The following is a 16664-nucleotide window of genomic DNA, read 5'->3' on the forward strand; positions in this document are numbered from 1 at the left end:
GGACTCGTGCCACGTAGCCCGATCACAAAGTAGGACAATGGATGAACTTATGGGGACACTTTGCTGCTTTCCACTGACAATGTATATCACTCTAGGGAAGTGTCTTCAAACTTCCGAAAGCATGGACCTCAAAGACGACACTACTGCCTGTCTTGGACGTGTAGGTCAAGAAAGAACACCTGATCTCCTTATCTCCTTAAGACTAATAGCTACTACGTAGAAATCGGTGGCATCGCCTCGATCACTTTCAAACAAATGTTAATGTTCTATCTTGACCCAACACTACACCAAAACTTAAATTGTTGGAAGTCCCGGCCCCATTTCGACCCGTTTGTGGTCATCCAAAACGTTTTGGTGGAAAGTTGATGCTCCCCCGGCCCTCTCGTGGTGGTGATGTTTGACAACAAGCAGTTACCAGTTGGATAGTAGTAGCGTGTACGTAGCAAACTTCATCTGATAGTGTAGTACCCATATTGATTGCATATAGCGACGCGCTTAATTAGTTTTTGTCCACTCCCCAGGACGTAAGTATTTATTCGGAGATGTTCATGTGCCCAGACATGTTTTAACTTTTCAGCTAATCTTATTGCCCGGCAAACTCAGACATATGGTTCGTGCTTCATTTTCTCACATGGATATTTTCGGGTCATTTCATAGTTAGTTTTCCTATTCGACTTTCTTGGTTCAGAATGCAGATTTATTTGTCGGTTCAGTCGACCAAACAGCCCTGATCGAAACAAGAAAATAGACTCGCACAAATCTTGTAACAGTTTCCGTATAATCAATCAATTCCTCCAAAAATGGCAAGACAACGATTACTGTCTATCTCTTAGTCTCTGTTTCCTTCTTTTTATTAAAAAAAAAACAGAGACGCTGAATGGGTGCATATACTTATATGTCAATATGTCATGCGACAAAGTTCCCTGGTTTCTTTGCCTACAACCTGGAGGAATGCATCTGGAGCTCCAGAACATGAGATGGGAACCTGCCTACAACTTGTTCATCAATGTCCAGAGAAACTGGCGATCAGGAGCAGCAACCGTGGCTGAAAGCCAGCCTGAAACTGATGAGTTGCTAGCCGGAGCAGCAGCAATCCAGGAGGGGTGCCCTGCCCTGCCCCACACCTGACCTGCAACCTTGGGATCGGATGGACCCTATCCAAGCAAGCAATAATGCAGAGCCGCCACCACTCCAACCACAATCCACAACCATGCCCCTCTTCTTCCTCCCTTTTGCTGGCTGCTGCGTGGACGCGTGGTGGTGTGGTGATTAGCAGACGGATCGGATTACCCACTGTGATTGATCAGCGAGGCCCCGGGCCTTTTCCGGGCCTTTAAATACCTGTCCCCGCGCCACCTTCCCCTCCAACTCCAACCAGATAGGATAGTTGTTCCACATCCACATCGACACCCACATACAGGGCGCAGAAACCTCGAGCTTCAAGTAGTCGCCGACGAAGCCGGAGCAGAGGGAGAGAGAGGGACTGGGAGATAGAGGAGCAGAGCGAGGAAATGGCGCCCGCCGGGAAGCAGCAGCAGCAGGGCCAGGGCGTGGTGGCGGCGGCGGAGCCGGGCGCGGCGCGGCGGCTGTGGCGGGTGGTGCGCGCCGTGCTGTACGTGCTGCGCCGGGGCCTGCCGTCGGGCCGCAAGCTCGCCATGGACCTCAGCCTCCTCCTCCACCGCGGCAAGATCGCGGGGAAGGCGCTCGGCGAGCTCTTCCTCGCCTTCCACCACGGCCGCCACGGCGCCGCCTTCCCCTACGCCGGCAGCAGCAGCGCCGGCGGGCACGGGCCCTTCTCGTGCCGCGCGCTCGACCCGAGCCTCGCGGTCCACGAGCCCGCGCCGCGGGGGCGGCGCGAGGTCGAGTTCAGCTGCAGCAACACACCGTCTTCCGCTGCGAGAGGCGGGGGGCTCGGACTCCTCGGCGCCGGCAAGCGCCGCCGCCGCGGCAGCCACCACCGCGACGACAGCGGCTCCGGCGGCTACCTGCAGTACAGCAGCTACGACGCGGCCGAGGTGGCCCGGGTGTTCGAGATGCTCAGCGACGACGACCACTGCTACCGCGCCTTCGGCGACGACGACGGCCCGGAGCCAAGCGCCACCTCCGCGACGCCGTCCCCTGCGCAGCTGCTTTACTGGGCGGTGGCGCGCAGCCCCGCCGTGGCGGCGGCGGCGGCGGCGGCGAAGGGCAGGACGACGCCGCGTCTCATCACCGACTCGCCGGCGGACGGCGGGGGCGTCGACCGGCAGGCGGACGAGTTCATCCGGCGGTTCTACGAGCAGCTCCGCGCGCAGAGGAGCGCCGCGTCCACCCCGGACTACTACGGCCACGGCGCCGCCGCCGCCGCCAGCCCCTACACCACCCCGCGGGCGCGGCGGCCCCGGCCCGTCGCCGCCGGCCTCGCCTAGCTAGTTGGAGCAAACGAGAGACCACCATCTTGCTGCTGAGACTGAGAACGAAGTGCTCGCCGCGCGCGGCCGCCGGGTGGCCGGCCGGCCGGTCGATGAGCTAGCCAAGGTCCACCGTACCCTTTGTGTTTAGGCCAGCTGAGCTGCATGACCCTGCCTGCCTGCCTCGTGTTCAACTTCAACCACCACCCCCTGCTTGTACACCATGCTTCCCATCCACCCCTTCACGTGGTTTGTGCGCGAAACTACCTGGCTCGCTCTTCTTCTTCTTGTTTTATTCCACTCAAGTTGGACCATGGACACATGATTGTCCCCCCTAAAGCTTGGGTTTTTAAACCAAATCATACCACCTGGCCATTCTACTACTTAGTTGCTTGATGATTATACAATTTATACTAAGGTGATTGTACAAACAGTGTGGTACGTTTGCGAGTGGGCCATGACGATGCAGAGCAGGGAGGGAAAGTAGGTTGATGCGGAGGGCAGGGGGGAGTAAAGGGAGGGAGGGGCAGGCAAAGCAAGGACACGAGTCCAGCAATTTGGTTGGGGTTTAGCGCGGTACACCGGCCAGCGGCTTCGTACGCCTGGTGTGGTGTGTCGGGCATCGGCGTCGGCCGGCACACCAACAACCGCAGCGGGATCACAGCGATATCCGCCGCCGTCTTTATGGGTGTGGCTGCATGCAGGCCTGTGTTCCAGAGAGAGAGATCGATAAGGCCCCGTTTGGTTGCGCGATATAAAAATTTTGAAAAGACATCTTTCTACATTTAAAATACTAAATATAGACTAATCACAAAAAATAATTACATAACTCGTCTGTAAATTGCGAGACGAATCTAATGAGCCTAATTAATCCGTCATTAGAGATTGTTTACTGTAGCATTACTGTAGCAATTTAGCATTTAATTACAACCTAATTAGGTTCATTAGATTCGTCTCGCCATTTACAGACAGCAGTCGCAATACGTTTTTTATTTCGTCTAGATTTAAATCTCCATGCTGGTGCCGAAAAAAAAATTGGAATTTGGAAGTTTGCAACCAAACACGGGCCAAGCAAGCTGCAGGCTCTGCCCCTGCCCAGGCCTGTGTTCCGGCAAAACGAAACGATTATTTGTCTGATCCAAGTAAGAGCAGGTTTTATGGTTCAGCCGGCAGCATGCGAAATAGACGCCAGCGTGAAGGAGCATTAATTGCAGCGGCATGCAGCAGCAGCACATGCAGGCAATGGGCAACTAGCGCAGCAGCTGCGCAGCCAATAGGAGCGGCATGCAGGCCTCTCAGCCCGCTTCAGCCGGCGCTTGGCACACCGCCCGTTCCCCTCTCTCTCTCCTTTTCTCTTTCTGCCAGCGGGGACTTTTCTGACGCGGAGGCCCAAACCGCCCGCTGACCTGGCTCCATAAGGCTGAACTCACCAGTGGGAGTGGGAGGCTGACGTGGACGCTGACGTGGACGTTCTTTTCACTGTTTTATACTGTAGCATGTACTATTTGCAGGGTGGAATTTGAAATGGGAGGTGGGATGAGAGATGGGATGGGTAGGCTGGTGAGTTCAGCCTAATACCTGCTCTAACTTTCGCTCGATGAATCGCCTAATCGATGTTGCGCCCAATGCCAGGTCGAAACTTAAGTGCGCCGGTGCGGAGAAGGAAGAGGAGATTAGGCGATTAGCCACTGACGGCAGACACAGTAACATGCGAGAAGCTAGCAAGGTAGCCGTCGATGGCGACGCACGCCGGCCGGCCGGCCGGTCAGACCGTCCGTCAGCTGGGGGGGCCGCATGCTCCTCCATCCAGACCGGCCGGCGAGTAAAGCTGCTGTGCGCCTGCCTGTGCCTAGCTGCAACGCTCGGTACTTCACTGCTCTGCTCTGCACACACTCTGACCTGCAGCTGCTACGGTATGTAGCACTGCGCTGGAGCTGGGTGGAGAGCTGGCGCATAGAGCCGGGCCAGTCCAAGCTTCAGCTTTCCGCTCCATCCATCAATGGTAGTAGGACCGTAGGAGCCTTGGACTTGGAGGAGCGCCTGCAGGTGAGATGGTGAGATCGATCTTTTTGGCTTCAATGCAAGTACAGACTACAGAGGATACGTGCCGTGCTCGATCGAGCACACATGTGACATGAGACACGGATCCGGTAGCTAGCTAGGCTCAGCCTGCTAGAGCACTAGCTCTCCCTCGTTCGCGTTCTGCACGAAAGATTGCAAGACAAATGAAAGAGCCCAGTTTTCTACTCTCTTCTTGGCTGCTAACGTACTGACATAGGGAAATGGAGAACGAGTAATACTGCCCTGTCTGTCTGGTGGCTCGTGCTGCTCTGTCCAAGAGAAGAAGGCCCGCTGGCCACCGGCGACCGAGACCATTTTTCCATGACCCCCGCGTCAGCCCAGTTACTGAAAACGAGCCGTTGATGCAGGGGTTTGGTGATGTATAAGAGCCAACAGTTATCCCCTTATGTTTTACTCCTACCTGTTTCCAATAATGCTTAGCTAGCTGAGACAACCTAAATAATCTTCTTGACTAAAAGACACATCATGTGGTAAAGTGATCAGAAGCTCCTGACAAATAAAAGACAACAACCCATGCCAAATTAAATGACACTATGGAATGAATAATACACCTTAAACAAAAAATAAGCCTTGTCATATTAACTTTGAAATTTCTTCCTCGTCAGAATAAACAGTAACGAACTGTATTGCAAGCTTCAAATTGATGGAAATAGTATCTTTTCTATAAATTGAGCAAGCGAGAAAGAAATTATTGAGTACACCACACCACTGTGGTTTTTTTGGCTATGCCAGTGTACATGTTCAACTTGACCTGTTTTGCACAATATAAAATCAGCTCTAATATGAAATAAGCCCCCTCATTTATTTTCATACGCTACACAGAAACACCAGCATCTTTGTTACTACTATGCCTCCATTCTTTTTTTTTTTTGAAAAGAACGGCAGGAGCACTATCAAATCATATATATAAGAAGGGAAAGCAAAAGTTTATACAGAATTATGCCTCCATTCTTGATAAATGCCGTTATGACAAACAAATTAGTTTAAAAACAAACCATTTGGCTTGTCCTAAACATCATATATATTTGTATTTTGTAGGTACGAAGAAAAGCTGATAAGCGCACTGTTACACTGTTACATACACGAGCTCGATCAACACTAATTAACCTCTATCTTGTTCAGTTTCCTGCAGAAACCTCTCTGAAGAGAACTCCTGCGCGACATCTATAGACATATCATGTGTGATGGATGTGTTCTTCCTCCTAGTCCTGTCCATGTCGACTCCAAGTTACTTGCGCTGCATGGCACACACAAAGACCGTCAGCCCGTGACCATGAAAGCAACGCCGTCCATCAGCTAAATAAGCTGCTAGTAGCCGCAGCTGATGATCTGATGGAGATGGAGACTATCATCGCATCAGACACCTGGTCGGAATGGCTTCCACGTGCGTGCGAGCGCATCTGCTTTCGTAAAGCTTAAGTGATAAGTCATGAGAAAGTAAGGCGACGTCGATGATAAGGTCATGGCTAACGCAATTGTGCTGTGATCATCTAACGCTCTTATTTGGCAAGAATATCTTGTCTTCTCGACGATCACTGAGGTTCACGTACTACTCGAGTATTTATTGGTCCGGCGAGACGAGTTGCGGAATATGCTCAACGCTCTAGACTGAATATTTTGCGAGGAAACAGGTTTAGGTAGTTCTACAAATTAATCATCATGAGATTCCACGCAAAAAAAATGGTGACGGTTTAAATACATTATCACTACATATAAATGATAAAGGCAGGTCTAAATACATTATATGTTTAAAAATAATAAATATTTATAAGTTAGAATAGTTTAGTTTAATTTGTTATGATAAAATTTCAGGACAAATCTGTATATATGATTTTTCATGATTAGAGAGCAAATACTTTAGAAGTTTTTTTGCAGGAGAAAATATTTACAACTTATTTAAAGTTTCAGAAATTGGGTATATAGGAACTTTGGAGAGAGTACAAGTTTGTGCCCGCAGTAACGTTAGTCCAAAACTTGTCTGACAAAATCAAATCTTTACCTGAGAAAATAAATAAGACATGATATCTACTGTTTGAGATCACTTTAACTTTTGTAATGAATATTAAAACTCGGTTTTCTATATCAAATCAACATTCCAAAGTAGTTAATAAATGTAAGTTTGACGTAACTCTAATTTCAAGTGAATGTTCCAAGTTAATAAGGGAAAATGTTGGAGGATAGGGGTTTCCATAAACCCACCAACAACTTCTTTTTTTAAAAAAAATTCTCACACATGCAGGTTTTTATGCTTTCAAATTCCCCCTAACATGTTTTCAAATTCCACGTCCCGCAATCCCTAAGACGTCATCACGTACGTGAGATCAAAACCTAACCCCAGCTCCAAAAAGCAGATACTTGGCACAAAGATACCTTCATGTTCATGTTGCTCGTGTCGCCAATCATGAGCTACCACGGCCCTCCTAATGATAAGCTGATCGATAAGCACGCGCCGCGCAACCTAGCCACAAGTTTGTGCTCGTATCAAAATCCGGTGTTCAGAGGCACACCTCGTCTTCTGCAATCAATCTCGTCCTCAATTGAGATCACGAGATCAGTGTCACTTTCTTCTCCGCGAGCTCTCTATAAATAGGTGCCATGGCGCACTAGGCCTCTTCGCTAAAACGAAGCAACGGGCACGACAGGAAACTGAATAGATCTTTAGTCCAATTGTCCCCCCATGGCGCCCAACGGAGAAGCACCGGCCATGGCCGCCGCCGTGGCGCCGCTCCTGGCGACGATCATCGGCAGCTTCGGCAGCGGCGAGCACAGGCGGCAGCAGAGGATCCCGTCGTTCCACGAGCTTCGCAGCTGCGTCGCAGAGCACGATAAGGAGGTGGAGGACGGCGGTGGCCACGACGGCGGCGGCGGCGGCGACCCGCGGGACGCCGCGCGCCCGGCGGCGGCGGAGGTGGAGGACGCCCGGTGCGAGTGCTGCGGCATGTCGGAGGAGTGCACCCCGGCGTACATCGGCGCGGTGCGGCGGCGCTTCTCGGGGCGGTGGGTGTGCGGGCTCTGCGCCGAGGCCGTGGCCGAGGAGGCCGGCAAGAACGGCGGCGACCGCGACGCCGCGCTCGCGGCGCACATGGCCGTGTGCCGCCGGTTCAACGGCTTCGGGAGGACGCACCAGGCGCTCTTCCAGGCCGACGCCGTGATCGACATCGTGAGGAGGCTCGCGGGGTCGCCGAGGTCGCCCAAGTTGAGCGCCGGGACGAGAGCCACCGGTGGCGGTGCCAAGAACGGCCTCGCCGGCAGCTCCGGGTGCGTGGCGCTCGTCGCCGGCGCGCGCAACGATCAGGTGGTGACCAACTAGATCGCTGGTTAAAGAGTGTACAGCCAGCCAGCAAGACGTTTGGGTGTAGGTCCATGTGTAATGGTTTTCCAACCTTTTTTTTTCTTGACTTGTTTCCAGGTGCACTGGTGCAGTGTGCCTGTTGGAGTTCAGGCTTTTTTTTGGATGGGCTTTTGTTAACCCTCTTTCAGCACTTTTAGCTGAGCTTGGAGTGTGAAAAGCCGCATCTTCTCATTCCATGCCAACTAGTTGTCTTGACAAATGGTGCTGTCGATAAATAAACCGAACCATTGCAATATCGTATAACAAACAGGTGTTGTTACTTGCAATCAGATGCTGGGTGGCATCACCGGTGAAAATGGGCTAAATGCTAGTTCAAAATGCTGTATTAATTTACCACAAACAGTGTTTGCAAATGTTTCAAAAACTGAAAACTGCAACGTTTGCTACAACAATCAGTACATTTCGTGAGGTTAAAAAAACTTGCAAACTGCAACAAACTGAAACAACGTTTGCAACAAAATTTCACCTTCCCAACATTTTGCCCATTTTCAGTTTTTCACCAAATGTCCTCCAGATATTGATCTCAACTAGGTTCACCTGGTGCGCATGTCTAAAGAACAATCAGGGGCATCAAATTATAAGACCACAGAGGATATCAACTAGGTTAGCTCTTGAGATGGACAAAAACAGCAATTGGTCCGAAGCGACCAGTATGTATACAAAAGAGAGCTATGTTCTCTGAAACCTTAAGCTCATATGGAATTCAAACGAAAAACTGTTACCAGGAAGGTTCAAGGTCAAACGTGTGCCACTAATATATAGAATAAAGTGGGTGCCCCTGAATAAATAAGGTAACAATTTAACAAAAATGATTATTGATGATAACCAAGTCTTGCAAATATCTGCTGCTGCCATCCGGAGCAGTTTCTTTCATTATCGAGGGACACTGAGACCCGTCTCTGCAAGATGATATCAGGGAACATAAGTTTCAGGTTGTGACACAGTGAAATCATTTACGTGCATCCCTGTCCACACAACATGAGAATCAGTACTACAATAAAGCATAACAGTTACGGTTCAAAACAGTCAGAAGCAATGAAGTTACATTTAAGTTGAAGCTACTATAGGATGAGGTCAAGACCCATATGTACAAGTCCAGAAACCAAGAACAAGATGAGTTCAGGACACATATGGCCATATATCATGTTTAGTTCCCAAAAAATTTCTTACAGTACCCATCACATCGAATCTTCGGACATATGCATGAAGCATTAAATGCAGTTGAAAAAACAACTCATTACACAGTTTAACTGTAAACGACGAGAAGAATCTTTTAAGTCTAATTAGTCTATAATTGGACGTTAATTGCCAAATAACAATGAAAGTGCTACAATACCAAAACCAAAAAAATTTCGCGAACTAAACAAGGCAATGAATATGGCCCTCGAGAACACTTTGGGCAACAAAAACAGGATTGTCAAGTCTAATACTCTGTTTGGCTGCCCTACCAGCCGCTGCAGATGCCTGCAGCCGCCGCTGCAGCCCAGCCAGCTGGTAGAGCAGCCTAACGGTCCTTAAGTTGTCCGATATTAGTAGTGGGCATAAAAAAGTATAAATGATTCAATTCAAGATTGACTGAAGTTCTTGTGAATTTCAGTCGAGCGAGAGAGTTGAAGTAGAGAGCAATTTGGCAAAGCACACTAAAATTGGGCTGATGCACAATGGAAGTTCCGTAGTGTGATTTTAACAACAGCTACAGATTAATAAAGATTAGTATGCTTCAAGAATTCTACAAATTTGGCACATAGGCCAGCTAGATTTCGAAAGGGGCACAAACATGACACTACAGTAGCAAATGTGACAGTTCCCTTTGATATAATTACATGTGTAAGAAGTAAAGGAGCTACTACAATGCACTATATAAGCAGAAATTGACAGCTAATCTGACTTCTAAAATCAGTAGAGTTTATCATGTATGAGTAGTCACCACTAGCTTAGATTATGTAGGCACCGTAATTTCCATATTACTACAAAACAGACTTTTAGTTTCAAGCAAGTTGGGCTATAGGCTAGAACCACCAGAAAAGGGGAAAAAACTATATAGGAAATAAAAGGCATCAATTAAAAAACTATATAGGTCAGTTCGTGGTTCATTTGGTAACATTTACTAGGTTACACTACATGAAAATTCTGACCCAGAAGGACTTGAAATTTGAACCCACCCAAATCTAGCGGATAAAAAGAAGCCCAATCTCCAGCGAAACAAGTCATGAGCTCCAGAAAGGACAGACATCACTTGAATTTGTGAAACATAAGAAATGTTCGAGAAATCTGTTAGGTGCCTGGCATTGACACTTGGAATTTGTTCCCTTGTTTCACAAAGGTGGACACACAAGACCAAAAGTGGGTCAACATATAATTTGTGTCGGACATGTGGCCCTGACAAAATTTTTGTCGGTCTATGAAAGAGATGGTACACGTAGTTGTTCTGTGAAATTGAACCCAAGAATTGTGGTTCCTTGATAGTAGGTGCGAATAGTTGTAGTTTGTGAAATTAACTTTCTTTTCATGCTGTAGGATCATGACAACACAGTTTATCAAACTTGTTCACATAACTTCTCAGGTTCAACTTTTCATCCCTTTTATAACTCTATCATGGACATACATGGCATCAGGGTAACTGGTACTACAGAAGTGACCAGTGACTCAACCCAACCTTCGACACTCGACTCCTACATGAAAAGTAAGGGTTAACTACATTACAAAAGTACAAACCCTAGATGCATATCAGGCTTTGTTGATGATTTCCAGCCCGTGGCATTTTGGCTTTACATTTCTTCTTAAACCTGACATCTTAAAGTCTGTTAAACCCACATGCAACACCCTGCACATCTAAAGGCACACCATTTGTTGTAGCCTGTAGGTCAATTACCTCATTCCTTCTCAAGCACATATGCCCAGCCTTAGCACATAAAACATCTACCTAATTTGCTAGGATCAGTGTCAAACTGCATATTGGGTCTGCTTAGTAGTATTGTATTAGTCTAACCTTCTTTGACAAATAGCATATATCATCCAAAGAAGCTAGTACAACTAAGAAACTGCTTGAAAGTTCATGGCTAATATGTCCTGAATACACACAGGACTGTGAATGCACTTCCAGCTAAGCATTTATCTCTTCCATGTTACCATGTGCTACACTAGTGTTTTTGTTCACCATACAACACAAATTCAATTAGAAATTTTCCTTACTAGTACAAAGCTGAAAAATGAAAAGGCTAGTATGTTGCATTGCTGCAAGACCATCATATTCGGGCTATGCTGAGTTTTAGATCAAGCAAACACAATTATTTAGCAAAGTTGTTGATATAGCTTCAAAAACACAAATATAGAAGCATGTTTGTGCATGCGGTTGGCGTGTTTTACTGAACACAAAAATTCAAACCATTCTCCTAAGTAAATCATTGGTAATCTCCCTATATAGGATCGAGCATTGAAGGAAATGAATTTGAGGGCATGGAAACGTATCTGGGCCCATGGCTATCCTATAATAGTGAATGTGTACCCATAAATAAAGAGGATTTTGGCCCATGAATGAAAGGATCCTACCCAAATGGATAAACGAACAAAAAGTTACACAGATCCAAGTGAAATTGATCTCACCAAGCGAAGCAAATCATCCTAATCTTAACCAGACAATACATAAACAAGAATAAGCAAGCAAGCAATCGGGCAGCCACAACTCACTGTAGCGTTGCAAAGATTAGTAGACTGTATCAGACTCAGACTCCCGGGTAGGAGCTGCAGAGCGTACCCTGCGACACGGCCCGGGCCACCTCCGCCCCCAGCCGCGACGTCAGCCGCGCCGCCGACACCGCGCTGTGCAGCGGCTGCAGCGACCGCGCCAGCGCCATTCGCCGCCCCACGGCCGGAGCCCTGCAACACACGTATTTCCCAGCTAAACCGACGCGCTAGCAGGGAAACATTCCTCACATAGGCCGCGGTGAAAATGGAAGAGGCCCCCTTACCTGGGAACGGCAGCGAGGGAGCGGGGGAGGGAACCCGCGGGGCTCCGGCTGGCCGCGGAGTGGAGGAAGGCCGCGGCGGCGGGGCGCGCGAAGGAGCGGAGGCGCGACGCCATGGCTTGCGTTGCCGGGGACGGGGAGGGGAGGGGAGCGAGCTCGCGGCGGAGAGAGGCGGCGAGGCCGTGTGGGTTTTTTTTAAGGGTTTTGGACCTTGCGATTTGAGAGGGCAGGACGTAGATGGGCCTAAATTCTCTTCCTATTTGGGCCTCAAAGGTAGCTTTCCAAGCCCAAATATCATTCGGCCTGGCCCACTATAATCGCTCTTCTATCCTCTTCCCCCATGGGAAACCCCAGTCGCGCATATTCCCCTTCTCATGCCTCGCCTTCCACCCTGCAGCTTCTCCCAGAAGCTTCTCGAAACCTGAATCCACGCTCACCGCGTGATCCCCATGGCCTCCGGCGAGGGCGCCGGCGATCCGCGGGCCGCGGCCGCCGCCAGCGGTGAGGCGGGGTCCAAGATGGAGGCGGAGGGGCAGGAGGGGCCCGCGCTGTGCCTCGACCTGACGAGCTACCAGCTGCACGTTCTCAGCGAGGTGGAGATCCCGCCCACGCTGGAGGAGGTCGACCTCACCGCCAACCGCCTCTCCTCCGTCGACCCGCGCATCGGCCGGCTCGCCGGCCTCCGCAAGCTCTCCTTCCGCCAGAACCTCCTCGACGACGCCGCCGTGGCGCCGCTCTCGTCCTGGGACGCAATCGCCGGGCTGCAGGTGATTACTGCCTCGAGGGAATGTGTGGTAGCGAGGCTTTGCTGGGTCGCTCCGAACGTGATGTCCAATTTCGGTTGTTAGATGCTTTGTGTTGGCAATTCCTGCAATTTCTTTTCATTATAAATCATCAATTTCGTATGTTGACAGCCAATCTGTGTTATCCAGGAAAGAAAACTTTACATGATACTCGGTAGTGTGATCAATAACTACGCATTGTTTACTTCATGTAAATGGGCCAGAACTAAATGTATTGTAACATGCATTTTAATGTAGATATCATAGTACGATTCATAAGGGAGAAACGAGAGGGATTGTGTATGGTTATGGTGTGATGGAGAAATAGAAACTTTATGAAGCTTGTGTGCAAAGTTTAGTGCTCCTGTAATCTGATTCCCATCACTGAGCCTTTTAGTCCCCAGTAGTATTAGATATCAAGTTAGGTAATTGGTATTATTAGGCTATTGATTGTACTATTTAGCAATTTGGCTCAATCAGTGTAAGTACAAACAGCCATAATGATGTTTTATCCATATTATGTTAAGCTGTTAGTTGTATCCTTACAATACAAGCAAACCTAGCGAGGAGGCTAAATTTGGGTCTAGCACACTTCATGAAAGTTTGCAGACGTGTACACAACTATATGGAGTATTTCTTATGGTTATTTTGAGGACCCCATAACAGTTGAACGCACCATAATACTTTCCTGACTCCTGATACTTTCACAACATGACCCAATGCATTTGCTTTCTGAAGCTTGTAGTAATAAGTTTTCACTAGGCTTGCCATGGGCAGAGTCGGGACACCACATTTTCCTTCATTAAGCTTGAGAACTGTATTTCTGAAAACATGTATAGGCTTCAAGTGTCTTTCCTTTTTGTCTTGTTCATGAACGTCTTTGGTTCTGCTCCAATTTTAGTGATGCTTTAATTTTGATGCATTCCGGAAAAATCATTTGATTTATCTTAGAAATAGGGAAGTGGTTTTGTAGTACTATCTAACTCCCATTCCAATTTCATATTTCAGGAGTTGGTCCTTAGAGACAACAAACTTACAAGGATTCCTGATGCCAGCATCTTCAAGGGTCTCCTGATTTTCGATGTATCTTTCAATGAGATATCTTCCTTGACTGGGCTGTCCAAGGTTTCCAACACATTGAAGGAACTTTATGTTTCAAAAAATGAAGTTGCAAAGATGGAAGAACTTGAACACTTCCATGCATTGGAAATTCTTGAACTTGGCAGCAACAGATTAAGGGTAAGTGTTGTAGAGTAAATTGTTCTTGACTCCTAGTGTTCATACCTGAGTGTTTGCATGCTGTTTTATGGAAAGTTAGCTCCTCTGGCCAGTGAACTAATCCTTGTCTGATGATTTATGCGGTATGTATTTTGTTTATACCCTGGATCCTGTGATTTCCTACATCCTTATATGCTCATCTTATTTCAGGTGATGGAAAATCTTGAAACCTTGACAAATCTACAAGAGCTATGGCTGGGAAGAAATCGAATTCGAACTGTCAACTTGTGTGGTCTGAAACTGATCAAGAAAATAAGTTTGCAAAGCAACAGGTTAACTTCAATGGATGGGTTTCAGGTACAATACTATAACATCCCCTCTTTGCCTGTTCTAATTGCTGCTTGTTAATAATATCTGTTTTGCAATTCAGGAATGTATTGCATTAGAGGAACTGTACCTCAGCCATAATGGTATTCAAAAGATGGAATGCCTCTCTACCTTGCAGAACCTCCGTGTTTTGGATGTTTCATCTAACAAGCTAACTGCTATAGAAAATATTGAAACCTTAACCAGGTAACATGATACCATGTGATCAAGCTTCTTATCCTCAGCACCAATTCTTAAGAAAGAAAGATGATAAACAGTAGGATTAAATGTCTTTCTCTGAATCTTTGGTTATGATACCAACTTGCCATACAGGTTGGAGGACCTGTGGTTGAATGACAACCAGATACCATCACTAGACGGGATAGAGGCTGCTTTGGCTGGTTCACGGGAGAAGTTGACAACCATATATCTTGAGCGAAATCCCTGTGTAAGTATTTCACGTCTTTTATATTTATTCTTTGAAAGTTCTTATAAATCAGAAAGGAAACCAAGATGTGACCATGACCTGAACATATCCTCAGTTACCTATGACTTAATTATCATCCTTATTGTTGCTAGTATTTTTCTTATGAAGGTTGCTGTGATAGTGCCCTATTTTTTATACTACGTCCAATTTTTCGCAAAATCAATTTTTTTGGTGCATGTTATCAAAATGAGCACCGCTTTATTTATTTTTTTAATTCTTGAGGAGCATTTTCAGAATTTGGTGTTACTGTGAAATGTCCACGTTAATAGAACTATTTATGAATTACAAAGCATGTTTCCATGTTCCTTAATCCTGAAGTGAGCTACAAAACCTTTTTAACTTTGGCTAGGTTAGCACATTGGTATTACCCTCCATTAAAATTGAGCCACTTATAAAGTTGCAACCTTACTGGCTTTCACTTCCATTGATTGGGGGTGCTTTTGACCATTGTACTGTTGCCGCATCATTGTATATTTGTATATTGCTCCAAATTTTGGTACAAATTTGGATTCAGGCTCTACTCATTGTACTGTTTCTTTGATGTGTTGTGCAATTTCGAAATTTTAATTGACTTAATAAACACAAAGAAAACGAAATGTGTGCATTCTTGTGTGGGGGAAGCCATCTGCACTAAAACTTTCTTACACCATTGAACATAGATAATGTCTGCTGGGTATTAGAGAGGCATGTAGTGACATAATCAACATTTTTTTGTCTGAGCTTAATACTGTGATCCTGATTTCCTTACAATCAATCAGCAGGGCTCATGCCAAATTTATCCCCTCACTGTCTGATGTACTTCCTTTCTGCCCTTTGTGCAGGCAAAAACTTCAAATTACTCATCCACACTGAAGCAAATATTTCCAAATCTCGAGCAAATTGATTCAGATATCATAGCTTGAAACTGGCAAATTGGTTGCGCAAATACTCAGTCAAAGTAGGCTTGTTTCCTTTCCTTTTCCTTTTTCCAGAGAAGGCAAGTTGAGCTTTGTGAAGGAACAGTTCAGACTTTTGATCAAGCTCAGAGACATTATGGAACCGGTTATCTATTGGCTGCAACTGTTGCGGGCCTATGTTTTGCCAAGCCAACTCTGCCCCCATTTAGAAAAGTCAGTCAAGAGTATGTATGCTTGAGCCCCTACGAGCTGAATAGTAGTAGTGATCGGTGACCAAATAATGAACGATTGATGTTTGGACGAGCAGAGATGTAGTAGGATTGTCAGTTTGTCACAGGGTCCCGTACCAATGTTTGCATTTGCTTTCCCTGTAGGCTGTAGCGTTAGTTTTTTTTTTGAGGTAACAGGAGTGGTGTGATCCCCTACTGGTTATATATTAAACAATGTTTACAAGTCGTCTGACTAATAGCGATTAGTCGACCTTATCGGTCCTTGGCGTCCGATAAGGGCAACCGACGCCATTTGTTCGATCAAAACTCTGGTCATCCGATTAGTGGAAGACTAATCGCGATTAATCGTCCGACTTGGACATGGACGACTAGGTTCCAGGGAAAGTCAGCAAAGATTTGGAGTGTGGGATTGGAACATGGAATTCTGGAGTGTGGGATTGGAACATGGAATTCTGGACAGTGCAGAAAACAACTCTCACAAGTAAGTCAGCAGCTAAACACTAATGTAGTTAAACACTAATGTAGTCATATGCTTGATTTATTGTACAGACAATATAGTATATATAGGTGTGTATATATAGTTGTATAGGTCCTGATATGCAGGACGACTAGGATCGACTAGTCTCGACTAATCGGTCTGGTCGACGACTAGTCGCGATTAGTCACCTAGTCGGTCCCATGGCGTCTAGGTTCGACTAGATGATTTGTAAACATTGATATTAAAGATAAAAAAGAGAGTAACACCACTGAGTCACTGATTGTTTACAAGAGAAAAGAAAAAGAAAAGAAAACCCACTCGCCACCGACAACTAAGCTCGTGATTCTAGCCATTGTACAACTTATTTTAGATTATTATAAAACCTACTGGCTGTAGCGTTAGTTCTCGGTGCTTTTTT

General features: G+C 46.8%; 4 protein-coding genes across 5 annotated transcripts; 3 read left to right on the forward strand and 1 right to left on the reverse strand.

Annotated features, from left to right (window-relative positions):
* Window positions 1-1236: 1236 nt before the first annotated feature.
* Window positions 1237-2792, forward strand: LOC120694944. The gene has a single exon (XM_039978285.1). It carries the CDS (start codon window positions 1512-1514, stop codon window positions 2406-2408), a length of 897 nt encoding a protein of 298 aa, XP_039834219.1. The 5' UTR covers window positions 1237-1511; the 3' UTR covers window positions 2409-2792.
* A 4312-nt stretch (window positions 2793-7104) lies between these two features.
* LOC120694951 lies at window positions 7105-8090 on the forward strand. Its single transcript, XM_039978293.1, has one exon. It carries the CDS (start codon window positions 7150-7152, stop codon window positions 7780-7782), a length of 633 nt encoding a protein of 210 aa, XP_039834227.1. The 5' UTR covers window positions 7105-7149; the 3' UTR covers window positions 7783-8090.
* Window positions 8091-8415: 325 nt separating this feature from the next.
* LOC120694962 lies at window positions 8416-11990 on the reverse strand. 2 transcript variants are annotated; one of them, XM_039978307.1, is made up of 3 exons: window positions 11793-11990; window positions 11579-11700; window positions 8416-8723 (listed from the first exon to the last, which is right to left on the reverse strand). In XM_039978307.1, the coding sequence occupies exons 1-3, from the start codon at window positions 11903-11905 to the stop codon at window positions 8698-8700; spliced, it is 261 nt and encodes an 86-aa protein (XP_039834241.1). In that variant the 5' UTR covers window positions 11906-11990; the 3' UTR covers window positions 8416-8697. The 2 variants fall into 2 exon arrangements, with proteins under 2 accessions (XP_039834241.1, XP_039834236.1); XM_039978302.1 differs by having other exon boundaries at window positions 11512-11700.
* A 153-nt stretch (window positions 11991-12143) lies between these two features.
* Window positions 12144-15991, forward strand: LOC120694978 (protein phosphatase 1 regulatory inhibitor subunit PPP1R7 homolog). Its single transcript, XM_039978317.1, has 6 exons — window positions 12144-12556; window positions 13580-13810; window positions 14000-14146; window positions 14220-14362; window positions 14489-14603; window positions 15464-15991. The coding sequence occupies exons 1-6, from the start codon at window positions 12239-12241 to the stop codon at window positions 15542-15544; spliced, it is 1035 nt and encodes a 344-aa protein (XP_039834251.1). The 5' UTR covers window positions 12144-12238; the 3' UTR covers window positions 15545-15991.
* Window positions 15992-16664: the final 673 nt, after the last annotated feature.

The sequence above is a fragment of the Panicum virgatum genome, chromosome 1K (assembly GCF_016808335.1).
Source record: "Panicum virgatum strain AP13 chromosome 1K, P.virgatum_v5, whole genome shotgun sequence".
Lineage (NCBI taxonomy): Eukaryota > Viridiplantae > Streptophyta > Magnoliopsida > Poales > Poaceae > Panicum > Panicum virgatum.